General features: G+C 41.7%; 1 protein-coding gene across 3 annotated transcripts in view; it reads right to left on the minus strand.

Moving 5' to 3' along the window:
- PDCD1LG2 (programmed cell death 1 ligand 2) overlaps positions 1-22,585 on the minus strand; it is a 90,875-nt gene that overhangs the window by 41,360 nt on the left and 26,930 nt on the right. For all 3 annotated transcript variants that reach the window (XM_053573357.1, XM_053573356.1, XM_053573358.1), the window contains exons 4-6: positions 14,101-14,367; positions 6,576-6,710; positions 2,090-2,139 (exon numbers count right to left, since the gene is read on the minus strand). In XM_053573357.1, coding sequence (XP_053429332.1) covers positions 2,090-2,139; positions 6,576-6,710; positions 14,101-14,367 — 452 coding nt within the window. The remainder of the gene's footprint in view (positions 1-2,089; positions 2,140-6,575; positions 6,711-14,100; positions 14,368-22,585) is intronic.

The following is a 22,585-nucleotide window of genomic DNA, read 5'->3' on the forward strand; positions in this document are numbered from 1 at the left end:
CTTGTGGTATCTTGTTGATCAAAAAAAAGCTACTCTCTAAAAATGCAATATTTAGACCATGTGGTAGGCCATGGGATAAGACACTTAGGACATTTAATAAGCCTTTAAGTATTCCTCAATTCCCCAAATAGATATTTCTGCCCTATTACTCAGATCCTAAGCTCTTTTTCTGATGGTATTTTCTCTCTAGGACAGAGGTTGCAAACCTCTGGGCATATTTATTTGGCTTGTTTGGTATTTCAAATCTTTTCAGCCAGTATTTAATAATTAGGAGATTTCAAGTAAACATCTGGATTTCTATCTTCTCTGGCAATGACAGGCTAGTGTTAAGGTGAGGAGTCATATGCTCTCTGATGTGTTGCAGTCTCACCACTACCTATCTGATTACACCAAGTCCTTTTCACTCATTTCATCACCTGCCTTGCCCTAGTGGGTAACTGAGTTCATCACCTCTGCTCAACATTTCTCCTCTATACTCAGCGGGTGAAGGAATCATTAATACAAAGGGTCCATGAAACTTAGACAAAACTGGTGCCTGTTCTGGAAACTCACCTTTAGGCCAAGCAGACCATTTCATTGGAATATAGAATTTTTGTTTTTTAAGAAGTGAAAGTTTTAATCAGGCCTGGCAGTGTTGAAACTTTTCTTTTCTTTCTTTCTTTTTTTTTTAAATCATAGCTGTGTACATTAATGCAATCATGGGGTACAATGTGCTGGTTTTATCTACAATTTGAAATATTTTCATCAAACTGGTTAACATAGCTTTCACAGCATTTTCTTAGTCATTGTGCTAAGACATTTATATTCTACATTTAGTAAATTTCACATGTACCCTTGTGAGATGCACCATAGGTGTGGTCCTACCAACTACCCTTCCACCTTTCTGAGTCAAGAAAATATCATTGCTGATTCAGAGAAGCTCAGTGTAACTGGGCCTAAGGATGATCCTGCCCTAAGTTGCATTTGTTCCTTCCTTGCTTCTGTGCCTAGGACATGCGCATAATGTGATAGGATGTATTTTCAAGAATGGCTTTCAGGCCAGAAGGGGGAGCTGAGAAGGATCTAGAAGCCAGTTTCATTCCTTTCAGCCGTATTTTTGCTTATGACTGCGATGTCTTATGTGTAAGTGGGACACAGACTCTGGAATTTGAAGAAGTTTTTCTAGGGCTGTTTTCACGTTGGTGCCTCTGGAATTTTGGTGCTCTATTCAGCAGAATTCTACAGTGAGGACTTCGGAATATTTTAAGCAGCTGATACAAAGTTATTTAGAAACTTCTATGTTTTGTCTATGATAGTTTTGGTAAACTTACAAACTCATGCGTCAAATCATATGATTTCTAGATTACAAAAAGAAAGCCAGCTTTTCACAAGAAAGCTAGAAATAACCATTTTCTGACATGACTTGGCCTGTCTCACCCCAAAACTCCAAAACTCTACACTTCCACAGGGTCTAAGCTTTTCACACAACCAGCCTGAATGATTTCAGCAACCCACTTGTGACCTCCATAGCACATCTTTCCTTTTCCACAAATTCCAGCTCCAACCCCGTCCTTCTCATGAAGAGTTTTCTATTTGTCCAATACTCCTCTTGCTTCACAGCCTCAACAATGTACTTCTCAATTATTGTTACAAAAACATCAGTGGTTGGTTGCAGTACAGTTGGGTACCTTCTTCTTGCTGTTAAAATGTAATCATGTTTCTAACCAAGAGAGATCAGAGGTCCTGTGCAATAATGCCTAGAAATGTTCAAGAACACGACTGAGCAGAAGCCAGCATGATTATTCCGGGGGTGTGTACATACAACAGACATCATCTTTGCTGTCCGAAAAAGGAATGGAGAAACACAGGATTGAAGAACAAGCCTTAGCTGGAATGCCACTGACCAGGAACATTCTGTATAAGTTGTAACTATTATTCAGTTGCTTTTTGTGTATTAAAAGAACAGTGGTTATTTCTTAATTCAAGTGAGGAGAATAAAGGAGCTGCAAGTGAGCCGTGTGACGCCACGGCACTCTACCCGTGGGTGGTACGGTGAGACTCTGTCTCTACAAAAAAAAAAAAAAAGTAAAGTAAAATCATGCTTACTTACAGCTGTATTTGCTTCCCTCTTTATTGCGGTGACAGATCTTACTCTTATGTCTGAAAAAGAAAAACCCCAGAATTAGAATAAAATTAATGAGAAAATTGTTCTGTTTGCAGATTAAAATATGGAAGAACAAAAGCAAATCTAAATAAATCCACATATAGGCCAGGCATAGTGATGCATGCTATAATTCTAGCCCTTTGGGAGGTTGAGGTGGGAGGACTGCTTGAGACCAGGAATTTGAGACGAGATTGGGCAACATAGTGAGATCCCATCCCTGTAAAAAAAAAAAAAAAAATTGACTAGGTGTGGTGATACATACTTGTAGTCCTAGCTGCTCAGGATTCTGAGGCAGGAGGATAGCTTGGACTCAGGAGTTTAAGGTTATAGTGAGCTATGATGGATCATGCTACTGTACTCTAGCCTAAGAAATAGAAAGAGACCTATCAAAAAAAAAAAAAATCCACCTGTGCCCTGGGACCTCAGGCTTGGTAATGTATAATGTAAAAGTTGGACCTTAGGTAAAGACTGAACAAAGAAGGCTCCTACTTCCCATTCCTTTATCTGCCCCTGAGCCCTACTCACTCCAAGGCTGAGGGGTTGCTAATTTGGGTATTCAACCCAAGAGATATCTGGCTCCAGAATTCTCTACCCCTTTTCTGTTTTAGCCTTGATGGCTACTTCCTCTCTGCCTGCTCTGGCACAAAACAGAAGATCAGGTCTATTAATCTGCACTAACGTACAAATGACTGATACTTTGACACTAGTTCAAATATCTCAGGGGGCTGAAGCTAAGTTCACACAAGGCCATGTTGCTCAACACTAAGTTTCCTTGATTTCACTTCTTTGTTCTTAACCCCTGATTTCAAAACATGTTCCATCCCATTCTGATTCTTTTCAGGACTTGATGTCCAGCCTCTGCCATTGCCTAGGTTCCTGAATTCAAGGTATCCTTGATTCTGCTTTTGTTGTGTACACTGGGTTTCAGTAATTGCCTCATGATCATCCCGACCTTGGCCTAGAATTTCAGCAGTGTAGTCTCCTCCAAGAGGGTTTGCATTTGGAAGAAGCCAGTGGGTTGCTCTCAACTGTTGGCATTTCAGTGATCGCTGCTTTAATGCCTAAGATCAGCACTTCCATTCTCTATGGGCCTTAGGCAACCATAAACTAATGTATTTGACCTTTGGTTTAAATTCCTATGAAGTTCTGGCTTAGTCTTCAAAGTCCGGCTATTGGTCTGATACTGGTAGGCAAACTGTTTGTTACCAGATCATGATGAGATAAGTATAGACATTGAGTATAAATGATTAAAAACTTTAGTAATTCTTTTACTATGTTTTTTTTCTGATTATATTTATTTGAAATGTAAAATATTTTATTGAATCTAATAAACATTATGTTTGTACTCTCCATTACAGTTTTTAGTGATTCTTGATTGTGTATATTATAAAATTATCGATCCCATCATATCAGAAATTTAAAAAACAAACAAAAAATCAAACAAACTGATCCTTCACCACAGTGTTTGAGAAATGCTGTTCCTGTCTAGAGGTCTAGGTATTAGAGCTGGTGATTCCTACTAAATTCCAAGTAGGCTTTACCCTTGGTCCAGGGAATTAATGAATAAGTCAATTCTTCTGGGTTGAGATTTGTTTTCTTGTTCCATTGCCCAAAGATAATATTATTTAGATCAAGCCAATTTTTTTCAAGCACTTTTCCAACAAAAAGGCCACAGTTTTGGAGTCAGACAGACCTGTATTCAAATCCCAACTGTCTGACTTTGGAAAGTCATGTAGCTTTTCTGAGCCTCAGTTTCTTCATCTGCAAAAGAAAGCCACCATTCTTTGCCTCAAGCAATTTTATGAAATTACATGAAAAGAAGTTTGTGAAGTGTCTAGAACAGTGATATTCAATAGACTTTCTGCAATGATGGAAATATTGTATATCTGCACTGTCCAATATAGCAGCCACTAGCTTCATGTGGCTTTGGAGCACTTATAATATGTGAGCCTTTAAAATGTGACTGATGAATTGAATTTTTATTTCACTTAAATTTAAATAGCCACAGATAGCGATCATAAATCAAACAGGACAAGACTAGCATACACCCTTGCATATAGTAGATTTGATGCTTAAAAGTTTTCTGAACATCTATTATATGCCAGGTAATATTTTTGGCATTGCACATACGTTGGTGAATAAGAGAAACACATTCCTTGTATTTATAAAACTTAAAGACTGTCAGATAAAGCAGAATTTGACATAATTTTTACAATAGAAGTTGTTAACTTCTTCTCTGGAGCTTAGCAGGTCACCCCAGAGCCCTGTCTGTAGAATAGTTCCTTTAAGGGTTTTTAAAAAGGTAAACAGATGATGAACAGGACCTTTTATGGACCAACAATGGCTCTCCTCTCAATACACCTTACTGTGCAGAGCTAGTCACATAGGTGGGAAAATCTGTTTAGAAGCCAAGGAGACTTGTGGAATGAAAGGGACCTAACCTGCTACCTATTTACTTGATTCTCCAACAGCCTAAAAAATTTGAGGACAACAGAGGCCTTAAGAGGAACTTTAGAGAAGCAAGTTAGGACTGGTGTCCCAGCTTCAACATAAGAGCCTAGAGTGGAAGAAGCTGGCTGCTAAGGGAGCTTTTCCTGTTTCTTTAGCCCATCAGGGTTCTGTTTTGGGACCAATTCAGCAGGTGAGGGGGAGCCATAAGAGCTGTAATCTTATGTAATCTCTGTATCACTGTGGGTTTATGGATCTGGAGCAGTAAGGGTAAATTTGTGTAGTGGATAGAGATAACCGGAAGGAACAGAGATTTTGCATGGCAGGAACAGAAACAGCAACATCTCAAAACCATGGCCTCTAGTAGACTAACCTAGCTCTCCAGTAACCTTCCCCAGTAACACTTGAAAGTTTGTGGGAGGTAAGGAAGTACATGTTGTAAGAGGGAGGCATTAAACTTCTTGCTCAGATGGGCAGGTAGGTGCTTGAAGAATTAACTGGAAAATTAAAAGGGCCACAATTGCATTTGTAGCCCAATCTATTAAAACAGATCCTCGATGTGTAATTGTGTGCTGAGTGTACCGAAATAAGAAGTAGGTGTTACAGAAGCATATAATAGGGGATTTTATGTAATGGGTGTGGTGAGGTGGGTGAAGTCAGAGGAGGCTTGATGTGGTTACACCATACCTGAGATTTAAAGGATGACTCCAACTCAGGTGGACAAGAAAAAGGAAACATTTTAAGAAGAGAGAATACTATGTGAGAAAACTTCCAGGAAACTGAAAGAGTTGGTAGCAGTCGAAACTCTAGTGGAGTTTCAACTACAGTAGTGGCTTTGAAGTTGGGCCAAGAAGCTGTAAAATGTTCATTCTATTGCTGCTTCCAATTTTACAAATAGAAAGGCCATCCCTATTTTACAAATAGAAAGAAGTTAGGTGATTCATACATGGTCATAGAGTCAATAAATGGCAGCACCAGGCCCAGACCTAGCCCTCTGATGTTGGTTTAAAGCTCTAGTCACAGTGCCAGCAGTTCTCAACCCTTCTCCATGGCAGACACATTTTATGGTAGATGGGATATAGAAGTTATGACTATAAATGTAAGATAACAAACACCTAAAATTCCCCCCAGTCTTCAAATAGTGTTGCCTCAAACTCCTACTGAATTATTCTCACATGTCATTTCCTTTTCTACAGACAAGGCCATGTATAGACCTTTGGAGATATTTGTTGCTGTCGAAGGGGTGGTTTAGGAAAGCACCAGATAGGTCTGCATACATCATGTGGGGTCTGTGGGGGGTTCCTCCCAGGAAACCAAGGACAGACCCATGAGCAATTGAGTCCTCTTGTCCAGTGTTAAGAGGCTGCAGGCAGGCTCTTCCCCAGCTGGCACAATAGGACAGGATTGTGTTGTGAGAATAGAACAGGCTAAGGAGAAGCTCCAGGGGAGCTTAGGAAGACCCCAGGGCACTACCGACCACCTGCTTTCTTCATCCCCAGATGGGTTCACAAATCTTTCTCCTTTGCTTACCTAACCAAGAGATTTGGATTTCTGGGAGACAGGGGTGGGTTTAAACAAGCTCATACCCAGAATGGGAAAAAGGCAGGAGAACTGAAGGAATCCTCAGAAAACATCCAGGCAACCTCCCTCCAGCAAAGCCTGGCAGTATTTGTAGTGCCAAAACAGTATTGCTTTCATGAGGGAGATGAAAAGTTCTTGGCTCAAAGAACAAGGTAAACTCTTTTAGACACAGGAACAAAACATTCCCTTTAAAAAAATAAAACTCAGTGGAAGGAGTTTGGCTCACTGAAGACCACAGCCATGTTCTTCTGGGGGAAAAAATCATCAGGACAAGATCAAAGTGTCCATAAGCTCTGGGTGGATTTAGGGTGAAGCTGGGAAGGAGAGGCCTCTGGTGCAAAGGAGGGGCTCATGCTGCAGATACCCAGTCCATTTGGTTACCATGAATAAAAAACTCACTTACCTTTCCCAGAATACAGCTTATGGCAGAGCCGTTTTCTTAGGACTATCATTGTGGTTATGAAAATTAAAGCAATAGTGCAGGAAGGGATGAGAATGTGAAGCAGCGAAGTTGTAGGTGGCACGGGTTCTATCCAACCTGGGTGAAGGAAAAGCACAAGAATCCCATTACATGGCAGCTCACAGGTAGACCAACACGTTGGCCATGAGTGGGTCATAACCCACTGAGTGGTCAGTTGTGTTGGGTATTTACTCCATGCCAAGCACTATTCTAAGTGCTTGGCATCTGTTAGCTCCTCTACTTCTACTCTAGTATTGACTCCATTTTATTGGTGAAGAAAGTGAGGGACAGAGAGGCTAGTAACTTTCCAAAAATTAGATAGTAAGTGACTTAACTGAGATTCAGGATGTCTGATTCCAGATTCTGGCTATTTGCTACTCTGATATGTCTATCTTATTCTCCTTTTATCTATCTATCTATCTATCTATCTATCAACATTTCTTTCTTTTTCTACTTCTTTCTCCTCCAATCCCCTCCTCCTCCTCTCTCTTTCCAGGGAAGATCCCTCAGCCCATAAATGTCTTTCCTCTACTGACAAGCACTCTTGGTGCTACTAGTTATGCCATTAGTTATTCAATTTCAAGAATTAACAGGATTCTTTTGAAAAAATTGAATATCCTAAGTAGTGTTAAGGTATAGAATACAGTCTTTCACATCTTAGTGGGAATTACTACGACTGATCCTTTGCCTTGTCTCAATCAAGGTGTTGGCACTGAGGAAAAGGTGACTTTATTAGAGACATGGATGAGAAGAATAACTATGCAGGCTCGGGAAAATCTTGTTAATGGAGAGCTCTGGATATCTACAGGTTAGAACAAGGGCTCCAGACTGACAAAGGGCAGGGCTGCAGGGGTGTTCACAATAGGGAGATGAAAGGGTACCGAAGTTACGTTGTGCTCTTTTTCAAAAGCTTGAGTTTTGACTCATGAAGTCACTCATATGGAACAAACATAAACAAAACAGTTTTTCAGGAAAAACTCCCTTCCCCCATGTGGTGCCATCTGAGAACCTTAGATTGTTTTATCTGAGAAGGGATTAGATGTCATTTAGTCTGAGTCCCTTCTTTAGAGTTGAAGAAGTCAGGCTCAGAGCTGCTAAATAATCTGTCTAAGATAACCACTGTTAAGGAAGTGGCAGAACAAAGGTTGCACACCCTAGATCTTTTTAACCCAAAGTTCAGTCCTCACATATTTGTCTCTGTCCAAAGAGTATGGTGAACATTAAGGAAGAAAAGGGTAAGGAGCCTGGCTCATCTACACCCTAGATAACTCATATTGATTATAATCTGCTTCTTCACTTCTAGCAAGTGCTTATTAAACACTTGCATGTAGCTCTATGGAGTCAAGGGCTTCTCACTGTTTCCCCCAACAGGAGGGGTCCCCGCTTCAGTGCCTTGGGCAAACTCTTGTCCTGTGCAGATTCCCCCTCAGTTCCTTCCACATGCAAAAGGTCTACTTATTCCTGAAGACTTTCCAAAGTTTAACATCCAATGTGCCATTCATCTGCCTGGATGTATTTGGAGGGCAAAAGCTTTATCTAACTCACTTCTGAATTCTCTCTAAAGCCAAACACCAGTTATAAGAAAAGTATCAATAAAGATTTATTGGACTGAATTGTCTGTCTCTCTAGTCCACCTAGCCTGATATTCCTAGTCATTAGTTACTTTGTGGTAAATTTCTGGTCACTCCTTTAACCCACTGTCTCTTTCTTCCCTAGCATTAGGTTATTAGCTGGATACATGGATTATCAGACTGCATTTCCAAGCCTCCCTGCAGTTAGGTATGCCCAGCCATGTAGACTAAGTTCCAGCCAACAGAATGGACAGTCTTGGTCTTGGCCTTAAAGCATTGACTGTGTTTTCCAGCACTTTTTTCTTTTTGAGGACTGAAACATAGATTTGGCCATGAGCTAGCTTTGATAATTCAATGACACCTTGGAGAATGGCAGAGTGACAATATGGAAAGAATTTGGATCACGGAATGACTTTATGGAAGCTAACTATACTTTTGTCTTGTTTGGGTCGCTGTATTTTTGGGTCTCTTAATTGTGGTAGCTTAGCCATAATTATTTTATAATAATTGTATATATATATGTATATACGTATATATGTGTGTGTATGTGTGTGTATATATATATATATATATTTGTTTGTGCAATTTTTGGCCAGGGCTGGGTTTGAACTCACCACCTCCAGCATATGGGGCCGGTGCCTTACTCCTTTGAGCCACAGGTGCCACCCTGTTTTGTTTTGTTTTTGAGACAGAGTCTCATTCTGTCACCTGGGCACAATGCTGTGATGTCATTGTAGCTCACAGTAACCTCAAACTCCTGGGTTCAAGCAATTCTTGTGCCTCAGCCTCTTGAGTAGCTGAGACTACACGTGCCTGCCACCACACCTGGCTAGTTTTTTCTATTTTTAGTAGAGATGGGGGCGGAGGGGTGTCTCACTCTGGCTTAGCCTGGTCTTGAACTCCTGAGCTAAAGTGATCCTTCTACTTTGGCCTCCCAGAGTGCTAGAATTATAGCTGTTAGCCACTGTGCTTAGCCTAGTAATTGCATATTCTTTAGCAATGATATAATGACACCGTAGTAAAAATTGATTGCCTTGTCTTTACCAAATCCCATTCACTCACAAGGAAGCCATGAATCTTGCTAGAGGTACCATATATTTTTCCTGTTGCCACACTTTCTGAGTGGTAAGTACTTTCCAACCATATTTCATTTAATCCTCACAATAACTCTGTGAGGTATCTATTATTATTTACTCTCATTCTACACAAGTCTGTTTGACTCCAGAGACCAGAGCCAATGCTCTTGGCCACTGCTTGGAGTCACCTCCAGGGTTTCTTTTTCCTGACAGCCCTCCAAGAGTCTTTTTATAGGGTTTTTGTGCTTCATTTCCATTACCTTTCCTAATGAAAATATAACAACTGGCTGAGCAGAAGAAACCCTGTTTCAAAAGGAAAATGATCTCCTTATTCCTAAACTTCTGCCTGAAAATTAGGATGTTCAGTGATTTATTCTAGTCACTGGAGTCACTCTCCACCCTACATAATCTCATTTCCGTGTTTGTTTTGTTTATTCATCAACTTCTGGAGAAGCTTGCGGTGGTTCACAGCAGTCAGTGGGTCAATTTATGAGAATGAAAAGAAAAGGGAACAGTCATAAGACAACTTAAAAATGCCTCTGAGAAATAGAAGCAAGGAACCCGTGAGAGGATGTGTGACTTCGGTTATTTTGTTGCTGGTATTTGTGCCACAAACCCAGATATCATTTGGCTGCTCTGATCTGGTTGTTCACACAGTCTGGCAGCTAGGATGATGGGACTGAGATTATCTAAGATGAAGTCTTCAGTTACCAATCTGACATTTATTGAGCTCTTACTATGGACAAAGCATTCTGCTTTTTCGTTAGTGTGAATATCAAGAAGACTTGTGTGAACAGTAAAAACACATGGAAAATAGAATAGTAGTAAATGAGAAAAGACAGATGTAGTCACAAGTCAAACAAACAAATGGTACAGGTAATAGATTTTTAAGAGACAAGACGAGAGAAACACCCTTTTGTACACTGGAGTTACCCAAGCTGCCCTGGAGAGAGGGTGGGCTTGGAGCTGTTAGAGAGGGGGAACGATGAGATTCTTGTGGAAAAAACTGAGCAAAAAAGGCATGGAAGTGGGAAAGGTACAAGGAAGGTCAGAGAGTATGTGGTGAGGAACGGGCACTTAATTGAGCAGAGGATCCATGTCAGGGAATAGTATGATGAATATAAAACTGGAAAAGATGGGAAAAACAGGTGGAGAAGCTCTAGCTGCACAAAAATGTCTCTGTCTTTCTCCTGGCCACATTTGTGGGTGGCACCCTAGGAGATCTAAGCTCTAATGAAGACCCCATGGGCCCTTCCCCTGTTTGTTGACTATCTATGGAGAGAGGGGCCAGTTTACTCTGTTGTTAACTTCTCACAGCCTAAAGGCTGCCCGAGCAATTGTCAGTCTGCATTTCCACTTTTCTACCATGCCCCCCAACACTACTGACGTAATTAATGCTGCAAAAGGCAGACTCTAGTTATTTCTAAATTCATCTTACACAGGCCCTTATTTCCCTGCAGAGGTTCTTATAGTATAAGTGTCCTTCTAGAAAACTACAAACTATATTTCACCCAATGTAGGGGCCTATACTTAACCAGGCATGAAATTCCACGTAACAAAAGATAGTTGAGTAAACAATTCTAGGGGGAAAAATTCCAGTGGGATTGTTAATATTTAATCCTCTAAGCAGGCGTCCTCAAACTTTTTAAACAGGGGACCAATTCACTGTCCCTCAGACCGTTGGAGGGCCAGACTATAGTTTAAAAAATAACTATGAACAAATTCCTATGCACACTGCACATATCTTATTTTGAAGTAAAAAAACAAAACTGGAACAAATACAATCACACTGCCTCATGTGGCCTGCGGGCCGCAGTTTGAGGACCCCTGCTAAAGCTTTGGTATGAACTAATTATAACATATTTTTCGTGGGATGACAAGTCTGGTGATCTCAACTGTGATTCAAAGAGAGTTTGATAATATTAAAAGACCCACTTGCCTAATTCATTTTTTCACCCAAAGTTGTCTCTAAAATACCTTTATTTCTATCAAATTTCTCAGTACATCTCCTCTCTTAACTTCCTCACTTTATCATGATAATTTAGTTAGAAAGAAGCTGGGCTCACTTTAATACTGAAATTGGGTAGTGAAGTGTGGTTAGATGGGGAAGTAGGAAAAGGGCAGGGATGACAATGCATCTAGCTCCCTCTGAAAAGTATATCTGGGGAATTTTTTCCATAAGAAAATACTAAGAAAGGAATCATGAAATGGGTATTCAAAGTTCTCAGGGTCTGTGGATCGTCAGTGCCCAAGCGTGAAAAATTTTCTTTTAATTTGGATGGAGTAGATCTTGTACCTGGTCTGCCTACCCCTGGTTTCAGCCATGGCTGAATGTGGTTGATGGTGATGGTGCTGTATGGGACCTTACTCTCTCTTCAGTGCCAATCTCACCTCAAATATGTTCTGTTTCTGTGCCAGAGCTCCCCCAGTGACGAAGGTTGGCCCTTCTTACCCTTACTTCCAATGACCCACTTACAGAATTTTTGCTTCTCTTCTGTACAAATTTAGGCTCTCTGGGATCAAAGGTCTGACTTCCTATGGGGAATTCTCCTACCAGGGGATACTGTACTTCTTGTAATGTATCTACAGTTATAGGTACTGCCTGGTCACCTTGAGCTCTTCACACAGGCAGACCGGTAGGCAAGGAACAGAATTGCATGCTGGTGGAGTAATTAACCTTGGTAATTGTGAAGATCTTGAATGCTGCTACATAACTGAGGCAATGGCGACTATGCCTTAGGGAACTTAGGGATTGACTGATTCACTGGCTGTTTTTACTTCCACCAATGATAATGAAGAAATATTGGTAGCAACTCTACTCTGCTGAGGGAAAGGGGACCAAGGGCTCAGGTCTCTCAGGGCTGAAAGTCTGGGTCACCCTATCAGGCAAAGAAACTATTCCGTCTGGGTGAGGGAAACATAGAATGTGGGGTGGATGAGAGAAATGACAAATATCAGTCATGGCTTGGGATCAATGGCAGCAGTGGGAACTGCAGCTTGTTCTGCAAACTTTTCTTTTGTAGAGATTGTGGCTGTCTCCCAGCTGGAGGCTTAGTGACAGAGTGGGCTCAATGTGGGGCATGAATGGAGATGAGCTGTATAAGGTGGGGTGTGTGTGTGTGCGTGTGTGTGCATTCCTGCCTCACTTCCTGTCAGCCTGAGCTCTGATTTTAGCCAACTGCAGTTAGAATTCTAGGTGGGCTTCCACTCACTGCAAGGTAAGTAATTCACCTCAGGTGGGTACTTTGCTTTCTGCCCTGGGACTTTTCTGATGATAGAGATGTTGTGGGAACTCATTCAGTGCACATACATGCCTAGCTCAGCAGCAGAAGGGAGTTCACACTCCTGGGGGACTTCTGTCAATCAATTAGGGTGAAAGCAGATGGGTAAGTCCTTCCCCCTGAAGTTCTTTGAGTAAACATCTTAGAGACATCTACATACTTCTCAAGTGGTCCTTGAATATTTGAATTCCTGTTGTCCATACCAACAACTTTGATCACATACCTTTACATTTGGTTTTCTTTCTTTCCTGTCTTAAACTCCTAAATCTTACATTTCTGCCCCCTGGGGTTACTATCTAGCTACCTACATGCTACACAAGTTCATATCACAGGTTCTGTCTTACCTGGCTAAAGGCAAAATGTGGAATACACTGACAACATAGTGAATTTTCTATAAAGCCAACTTTAATCAGTACTAGGGACTATCCTTTATTCTGTGGTTATATCCTTTCTTGGTAGGATAGGCAAAATAATGGATCCCCTTAAAGGTGTTCATATACTAATTTCTGGAACCTGTGACTATGTTACCTTACCTGGCATAAAATGTTTTTGCAGACATATCAAATTAAACCCTTGAAATGGAAAAATCATCCTGAATTTTCCAGGGAAGAAGGATATTTCATGTAATCACAAGCATTCTTAAAAGGTGGAAGAGAAAAGGAAAAAAGAGAAAGATGTGGTGACAGAAGCAGAGGACTGAGTGATGGGATTACTGGCTCTGAAGACACATGAAGGGGCCATGAGCCAAGGAATGCAGGTGGCTGCTTGCACCAGGAAAAGGCAAGAAAATGGAATCTCCCCTAGCATTTCTGCAATCCCTCTGACACCTTGACTTGAGCCCAGTGAAATCCATGTTTGGTCTTCCAGCTTCTATAAGTATAAGATAATAAACTTATGTTGTCTTAAACTGTGAAGTCTGTGGTAATTTTTTTTTTCCTGCAGTTTTTGGCCGGGGATGGGTTTGAACACCCCACCTCCGGCATATGGGGCTGACACCCTACTCCTTTGAGCCACAGGCGCCGCCCAGTCTGTGGTAATTTTATATAGGAGCAATAGAAAACGTATATACTTGGTGATAAAATCACCCGTCTCTTATGAAATGATTGTGATGCTACGTGTTAGTTATTCCTGTATAGCAAATAAGTGTTCTTACTTAGCAAATAAGAAGTTGTTTGTCTCCCAAGACAGTTTGAAATTTTTCTGGTGTATGAAATTCAAAAGTATGAGATCCCTTCCAAAAATATCCAGCATAGCCAGTTATGACTCTGTAGGATTTTTGAAAGAGACCAACTTTCTTGGAAATACCCTTCGCCAGCTGACGGGCAGCAAAGGCAGCAAAGTCCTACTCATCCTGCTCACTCACGGTGCTATGCATGAGTCACAGTGGCTGCATTATTTTCTATTTCCTCTACAGATCCTTGTAGTTTCTCTAAATGCCGATCACATCTTCACAAATACTCTGAGTATTCATTTTGAGTGTGCCATCTATTTCTTGCTTGAACCCTGACTGAAAGATGTAAGAAGTAGGGGCAGCTCTTACTTTTAGCGTCAAAAACAGCTGAAATGGCGTTTACATTAGCATTCCAGAACACACAACTGAAGTTTCTTCCAGGATGGGGCTTTAGGCGCAGAACACTGGTGACCTGGTAGAGGCCTTCAGGGGTCTTGATGTGGCTGGTATTGGCAGGAACACTGACGTTTGGCCAGGATGCTTCTGCCAGGGGATAACCTTCAGCCTGGCAGATGAGCTCTACTTCATCTGTTCCTGGGACCTTCAGGACATGGGTGTTTATTTTCTTGTAGGAAGCTGGACAATAGAAGAAGAAAGAAGAAAAAGAAATAAGTCTTTGTTTTTTGGCTCCTGTAATGCCATGTGAAATGGATAGAATTTTCACTATCAATTTTAAGTAACAATGGTTATCATTTTAAACACCTATGTCCCTAGTATCATGCTATTTTACAAACATGGCATTGTTGATATTCTTAATTTTGTTTGGGGGTAACAGAAGGTAGAAAGGTTGAATATCTCACTTGGGGTCAGAGAGCTTATAACTGGTACAGGCCAATATTTGAACATTGTAACTCTGATTCTAGATCTCAGCAGCATTCTAAGCTATCACACTTGGTGGCTTCCTATAGAGTTTTCAGTTATCTAGTAATTGAGGGCTGGAAAAAAGATGGATAAATAAAATCACTGGATAACCCTCATATCACTTTTTTCAGTACTTTTCCAAACATCTTTAGTTGAAAATTTACTTTCTACTTCCTCCTTTCCTCTGTTCTCTTTGAGATTAGGAGGATAAGAATAAAGACCTATACAATGTCTACAAACAGTCAAGAGTTGGGTGTACTTTTTATGTATTTCTCTGGAACATAGACACACTCACACACACACACACACACACACACAAAGAGTTTATGCACACACACATTTCTTTGCAGTGTATGCTGAGTAACTTAATCAGAAATGGCTCCTTACCCTTCAGAGAACTAAAATATACAAGAGTATGCAGCCAATTTGGAAAATATAATATAGAGGTTCCTCAAAAAACTAAAAATAGAATTACCATGTGATTCAGCAATCCTGCTTCTGGGTATATACCCAAAGAGATTGAAAATAGTATGTAGAAAAGATATCTGCTCTCCCATGTTTATTTAGGCACTATTTACAATAGCGAAGGTATGGAATCAGCCTAAGTATCCAATAGTGTATGAATACATAAATAAAATGTGGTATATATACACAATAGAATACAAGGTCTTTAAAAAGAAGGAAATTTTGTCATTTTTTTATAACACGAATGAAACTGGAGGATATTATGCTAAATGAAATCAGCCAGCCACAAAAAGACAAATACTGTATGATCTTACCTATATGTGTAATCTAAAAAATTCAATCTCATAAAAACTGTAGAAAGGTGGTTACCACAGGCAGAGGTGGGGAGGGATGGAGAAGGGAAGATGTTGATTAAAGGGTACAAAGTCTCGGACAGGAGACACACAATTATTTGTCGATTAAAAATAAAAACATTATAAAAAATTAAAATAAGATATAAAATAATAATTCTACTAAAAGCTTAAAAATAAATAAAATAGACAAGGGTGATATTGAGAGGGACAGGAAGACTCAAAACAAACTAACCATAATCTTAGATGATATCCTGAAACAAATAAGTATTAACACCATATGCAGTTATCAGGGAGCATGGAAAGTAACCCATGGATTTTTGACAAGGGGAAGACAGAATGAAGGGAGAACACTCTTTTAAGAAACAGAATTTCAATACAGTCTTTAAAGTAAAGGTAATCCTAAAGTAAAGGCATAGGTGTGATGAAACAATTCCTTTCTCTTAAGTTGCTGGGTAAATGCATACAAACTTTGTGAAAAGTGATTTTGTATTAAAATAACAACCACAAACAACATCAAACCCGGGCTCTCAGATTAAGATAACACAGAATGTAGAAAAAACCTGATACGTATGATTTATTTATTGTTTTCTATGTGTTGAGCTTCATGCCATGTCCTTTTACATACTATGGAGGAGGAAGGTTGTTCCTGCCCCTCTCCATAATTTTGCCCCTCTGTGCACCTCCTTTATTGTGTGCCTCTATGTTGTAAGTTGCCAGTTTGATTAGTTAGAGCCAAAGACACCCACTAGATCAGGTTTCCTTTCCAGCAGGAAGCAGGTTAACTGCAAATCGACTCTCACCTGTGGACACTTTGGCCCTCCCCGAATTCCTCATCATTGTGTGATTAAGCACATCCTGTCTGGGCCTGGTGGTGTGTCCCTAAAACGCTGATGTCTTTTCAGTTCATAGTGTTCCAACTTTCTGCCTGTGACTGAGCCCGGTGGGGCAGATTTCTTATCCATGAGGTGGAATGGATCAATGAGTTTACGAAATCTGCAAATCCAGGTTCTCAGATTAAGATGACAGAGCAAGAAACAAGAGGCTTCATATTCTATGTCACCTTCTCCAGCAACACTATCAGAGAAGCACCAAAGAGAGGGAAATCATGTGCTCATCCAGCTATTCATGTAAAACACAGTGTCCCTTTCCCATTTGGCTATTGATTCTTATACATATAGCTGCTTAGTTAAGGAATGAGAAAGGAGATCTGAAACCTGTAAATGGCTCTAAAATCTGACCCCAGCTCTTTAATGTATATACATAATGTACATAATATGTTATCTTATTTAAGCGACAAAAAGACCCTATGAGGTAGGTAAAATTCACATTCTTATTTTATAAATAGGGAAACAGCAGGGATCTTGGATAGATGGAGGTCTTGAACCTATGCTATTTGTGCTACAGTATTCTTCATTCTTCAATGTAATTGCCATGAGAAGATGATTCTCTATGCAACTGCAGAAGTCTGGGGATAGAGTGACATAAACAGGAAGAAGAATATGTTCTCCTGGAAGGTTTAGAAGCTCCTAGAACAGTGGTTCTCAACCTTCCTAATGCCGCAGCCCTTTAATACAGTACCTGTCACGACCCACAGGTTGAGAACTACTGTCCTAGAACCAGTAGCTAAGGAGAATCAGGTTCTGAAGCAGCTTATGGTAAACTTGACCTGGTCAGACTAACCAATCTCCTTGAAGCCAAATTTTGGGTTATCTCTAGCAATTAAGCTGCATCTGAAGTGTACATTTTGACTACTCACTTTCTCTCTTATGTTATTTCTTTATACGTTTTTCTCCTTGGTTCAATATCCTCTTATAACCATTTAATTTTCTCATATTGTAGATTATTTCTGCAAGCTTTCAAGCCTTTGGGGGAATAAAGTAGAATAAACAGATTCACAGGATCAGTGTGCTGTGGGTGAGGGTCCAGCCCACAGTGGCAGGTTGCTGGAGACAAGAAGCTGACCTTGGTGTCCTGCTTGAGAGGTGAGTTCAGAGGTTCTAGGGCCAGGAATCAGGAGCTTGGCTGAGCCTTAGACTTGGGAAGCATAAATGAAGAAGCAGATGGCAGGAACAGATCTTCAGCTTAAACAACCAGCAAGATTTGGGGAAGGGACAGGAGCCCACATCCTACGTTTTTACAACATCAAAAATGCCTCCACAGCCTCTTTCTCATTTGGGAAGTGGCTGAAAAGGCATTGTTTCCCACAAGGGGGAAGCCGGACTGAGGGTAATGTTCTTAGGAAAAGATGAACAAATTTTAGAATTTCAGAGGTGGAAGTAATCTAAGAATTTAAGTCATCTGACTAAAGTCAGTAAAAAATTATTTTCTACAGCAATTCTGCTAGATAGCTATTTTGATGAACGTTCCACATGCACTTAAAAGTAACATGTATTCTATAGACTTGGGATGTTCTCTTTTTTTTGCCTTTTTAAATTGTTATTTTAGCCATTTTTTCTGTTAAAAAGAAAAGCATAGGGCGGCGCCTGTGGCTCAAGGAGTAGGGTGCCAGTCCCATATGCCGGAGGTGGCGCGTTCAAACCCGGCCCCAGCCGAAAACCAAAAAAAAAAAAAATAAGAAAAGCAAAATTACCACAAATTACGAAGGACTAAAGCAGTGGTTCTCAACCTTCCTAATGCTGCGAGCCTTTAATACAGTTCCTGTGGGTCGTGACAGGAACAGGGTTGAGAACCTCTGGGCTAAAGCAAGACTAGAATAATGAATGAGCCACTTAAGCCTGGAAAGCAGATATTCTCAATCATGTTAATGTTATAACACAAGCTCATTCAAGTATTTTACATTTCCTTCTGTTTTGTTTTTGTCCTTTAAATGTGATATCCTAACATATAGTAATAAGGATAACATACCATGAGCTGAAGGTGAAACCTTCTCTGAAAAGCCAGATGACAAGTTTTCCTTTCTAGTGAGAAGTAAATTCTTATCTTCCATGCTATCAACATGGCTGAAGGAGGAGAGGGTGGGGTCTAGGGAAAAATCAGGGATTTCCCCATCTTGGAGATCCTTGGGATCCCATTCAGGAGGGTACCAGATGATCCAGATAATCATCCCCAGGTATCTGGCAAAAAAACAAAAAACCCCAAAAAACCCCTCACCCTCCTAACTAGCTGTCTTCCTTACCTCTCTCTTACCACTTCCAGGGCCTTCTATGCAGGTTACTTTCTTTTGTAAAAATCAAATGTCAGGAAAGAGGGTGAAAAGAACTACAATGGAACAAAATGAAAACATTTAACAGCTTTGACTTGGGGGCTTGCACCTCTACCTGAGGCCCAGGCTGGGGCAGGGCAGGATGTCCCCTCTCTACCAGTGTGCATTTGCTCCCAGACACAGGAGAAGGAGAAAGAGAAGCCTGCTCCTCAGCATGGCCGGGGCACTCAGACCTGATGTTGGTGCTCAGATGCTGTGTTGGCATGGACCAATATTAGATGGGTACAGAATGAAGAGGGTTTGGGCAGGTTGTTTCTTTGTGTCTCAGATCTTAGATCTTCACAGGAGGGTGTGAAATGGCCACCACCACCCCACCACCACCCCGCCACTCCTGGCATATATATATCAGTCCTAAATTCAAGTGTCTTCAGAAAGTGATGATGTAAACAGCTCTTTTTAACATTAACTCCTAATGTGTTACAAAAAATAAAGCCCCAAACTGCCAGCCTATGTTGAGATGGAGTCCTTACCTCCCTGCCCCAAAGGGGTTGGTTTCCTCTTTCTGGGTTTTCTGTGGGAGAGGATGGCAGCCCCCAGCCTGGGAGTAAACTTTTGATAATAACAGCCTTTCCCCACACCCCAAGCCTTGCTTGTGCCCCCAAACCCAACAGAAGACAAACACTGAGGTTTCTGTGGTGCTGGATTCAGTACAGGGCTGAGCGACTGAAGGATAAAAAGGAGGAATGAATGGGAGGAGGAGGGGGTTCTGGAGCCCAGTGTGTAGGACAACATGGGGCAGGCACCAGTCCAGGTAGGGAAAGGCCTCAGAACCCACTGTCATAGCAGAGACCAGACGCTTGTTATCACTGGTATGAGACAAGCAGGTCACAGGAATTGACATGGGCTTCACACATACTAACCACTGGGAGGGAAAAGATGGGCAAAGAGCACAGGCTAAAAGCAATGAGGTGCCCAAAATAGAGGGTGAGCCCTTGCTGCCTGGGATGCTGTCTCCTACTCCCAGCCTTTGGGGCCAACAGCGGAACCAGTTGAAAAGGAAGCCAGGAAAGTTTCAGTAATTGAGCAGACCATAAACTTCTGCGTATTGCCCAGTTCCCATTGAGAGTGAGCACGCAGTTGATACCTGTAACCAAGAAACCTCCCATTAGTACCAGTCAGTCCTTCATCACCCTCCTTAGGTTTCAAGGACAGCAGACACCCATTGTTATGCACAGCCCAACCCAAGCAGTCAGTGGCTAAAGGAGGGAAGTCAGGGCAGGCAGGCCTGGTGACTTGAGCCTATAATCCTAGCACTGTGGGAGGCCGAGGTGGATCCCTTGAGCTCAGGAGTTTAAGACCAGCCTGAGCAAAATTGAGACCCCCATCTCTACTAAAAATAGAAAAATTAGTCAGGCATTGTGGCAGGTGCCTTTAGTCCCAGCTTCTCAGGAGGCTGAGGTAAGAGGATGGCTTGAACCTATGGGTTTGGGATTGCTGTGAGCTTTTGGCTGATGCCACAGAACTCTAGCCTAGAGCAACAGAGCAAGACTCTGTTTCCAAAAAAAAAGAAAAAAGAAAGAAAGAAAGAAACAAGAAAGAAAGAAAAGAGGAGCAAAGATGAAAAGTCAGGTACACTCCATGCCCACATATGCCTTCTTACCAAAGGGTTTCACCAACTGGCAGAATCCCCCCAGCCCCAGCTTATCTTCATCCCTCATTCCCAGCAGGGTCAGCTAGAGGATGGGCAGAGATAGATAGCTTGCAGAAGAGGGATGCAAGATAGGGAGCCCCCAGGAGACCCTAGGACAAGAATGGCACCTGTCTCGGCCTTTTAAGGAGACAAAGCTTCCTTGAGATCTCAGAGATCTTTTAAGACAATACAAGAAACATTTCCAAGACTCAGCTGCCAGATGTTCACCTTTTCCTTGGGGTGGGGGAGACGTTCAAGCTGAGAAAAAGTATGTTCCAGATGCCCGCCGACTCTGTTCTCCAACAGTTTGAAACAAACTTAGCCTTGGGGTTTCAAGGTTAGGATGAAGGTTGTCATGGCAGGATGGGGCTTGGAGTGAGGCAACAGCAAGCAGAGTGAGGACATGACAGTGGCAATGCATGTAGACATAGGACATCAGCTTCAAATGTTGCGACAGCAGGGTTATTTTTGCACACAGCTCTGATAATGGCCACCTCCAAATCTCACTATACATACAACTCGCCAATCCAAGCCCAGGCATATCCAGAGAAGGTGGGAGCTTTTGAGGTTGACTTCACTGAGGAAAACAGGTATTTCAATTTCTGCACAATAGAGCAACTTTTTAAAAAGTGTTATTTCCAAAAACAACTTAAAAAAATATAATGTCCAAGAAATTCCAAGCAGAGGGAAAAGACATTACTTTCTGTGGATTAGGTGAGAATTTCTTGACCTTTATTCTTTTCTTTTCTTTCTTTTTTTTTTTTTTTTTGTCTTTTACGGTCGAGTTTGTCTCCTCATGCCTCCTTCCCATTTTCCTAAGGATTGAAAAGATCAGAGAGGGGTGGTGCCTGTGGCTCAGTCAGTAGGCTGCGGGCCCAAATATACCAAGGGTGGCAGGTTCGAGCCTGGCCCCAGCAAAACTGCAATAAAAAATAGCTGGGCATTCTGGTGGGTGCTTATAGTCCCAGCTACTTGGGAGGCTGAGGCAAGAGAATCACCTAAGCCCAAGAGTGGAAGGTTGCTGTGAGCTGTGATGCTATGGCACTCTACCGAGGGTGACAAAGTGAGATTTTGTCTCTAAAAAAAAAAAAAGAAAGGAAAAAAGAAAAAGATCAGAGAAAATAAAATAAATCATCTTTCAATAGTCTCTTCTGGTATGAGCAGCATCTCTGGGCTTGGGAGTAAAGGGTGAGAGGAGAGGCTGAAACCTTCCTTCAACCCCCACTTTTAGATCCTATGGTTTTTCCTAGAAGATGGCAGAAGGGCATGGTGGGGACAGTAGGGAGAGAACTCAGTGATGACAAATGCAGTGATGACAAATTCTAGATGACCAATGGCCTGGTGCCCCAGGGGCAGGTGCTCCTGGAGTCTCCTGGGACAATGCTGGGCAGTGGGGCCTACAGGGCCTCCTTGGGAGCTACATAGTTTGCTTGATGGGGAGTAGAGGGGGCAGTGGATGGGGCCCATGGTTGTGGCCTACCAGCTGCAGGCAAGGCTGCAGAGTGATTTTTAAGACTTGTTCTATCCTGCTTTCTTTAGAGACAGACCCAGGTACCGGTGGTCTTCAACTTTTTTACTTGTATTCTACCTAAAGGAATTATGATGGGTCAGACAAGGTGGCTCATGCCCGTAATCCTTGCACTCTGGGAGGCAGAGGTGGGTGGATTGCTTGAGCTGGGGAGTTTGAGTTCAGCCTAAGCAAGAGCGAAACCCCATCTCTAGTAAAAATAGAAAAATTGGCTCGGTGCCCGTAGCACAGTGATTACGGCGCCAGCCACATACCCCGTGGCTGGCAGGTTCAAACCCAGCCTGGACCAGCTAAAACAAGAATGACAACTGCAACAACAAATAGCCAGGTGTTGTGGTGGGCGCCTGTAGTCCCAGCTACCTGGGAGCCTGAGGCGAGAGAATCACTTAAGCCCAAGCAAGAGTTGGAGATTTCTGTGAGCTGTGATGCCACAGCCCTCGACCGAGGGTGACATAGTGAGACTCTGTCTCAAAAAAAAAATAAAAATAAATAAATAAATAAAATAATAAAAAAATAAAAATAGAAAAATTAGCCAGGTGTAGTGGCATTTGTACCTAGAGTCCCAGCTACTTGAGAGGCTGGGGCAAGAGGATCACTTGAGCCCAGGGGTTTGAGGTTGCTGTGAGCTAGGACGCCACGGCACTATAACCTGGAGAAATAGGTGTCTCCAAAGAAAAGAAAGAAAGAAAGAAAGAAAGATATAGTATGTACCTTCTCACATATTAAGTTGAGTT

This window comes from Nycticebus coucang, chromosome 2 (assembly GCF_027406575.1).
Source record: "Nycticebus coucang isolate mNycCou1 chromosome 2, mNycCou1.pri, whole genome shotgun sequence".
Taxonomy (NCBI): domain Eukaryota; kingdom Metazoa; phylum Chordata; class Mammalia; order Primates; family Lorisidae; genus Nycticebus; species Nycticebus coucang.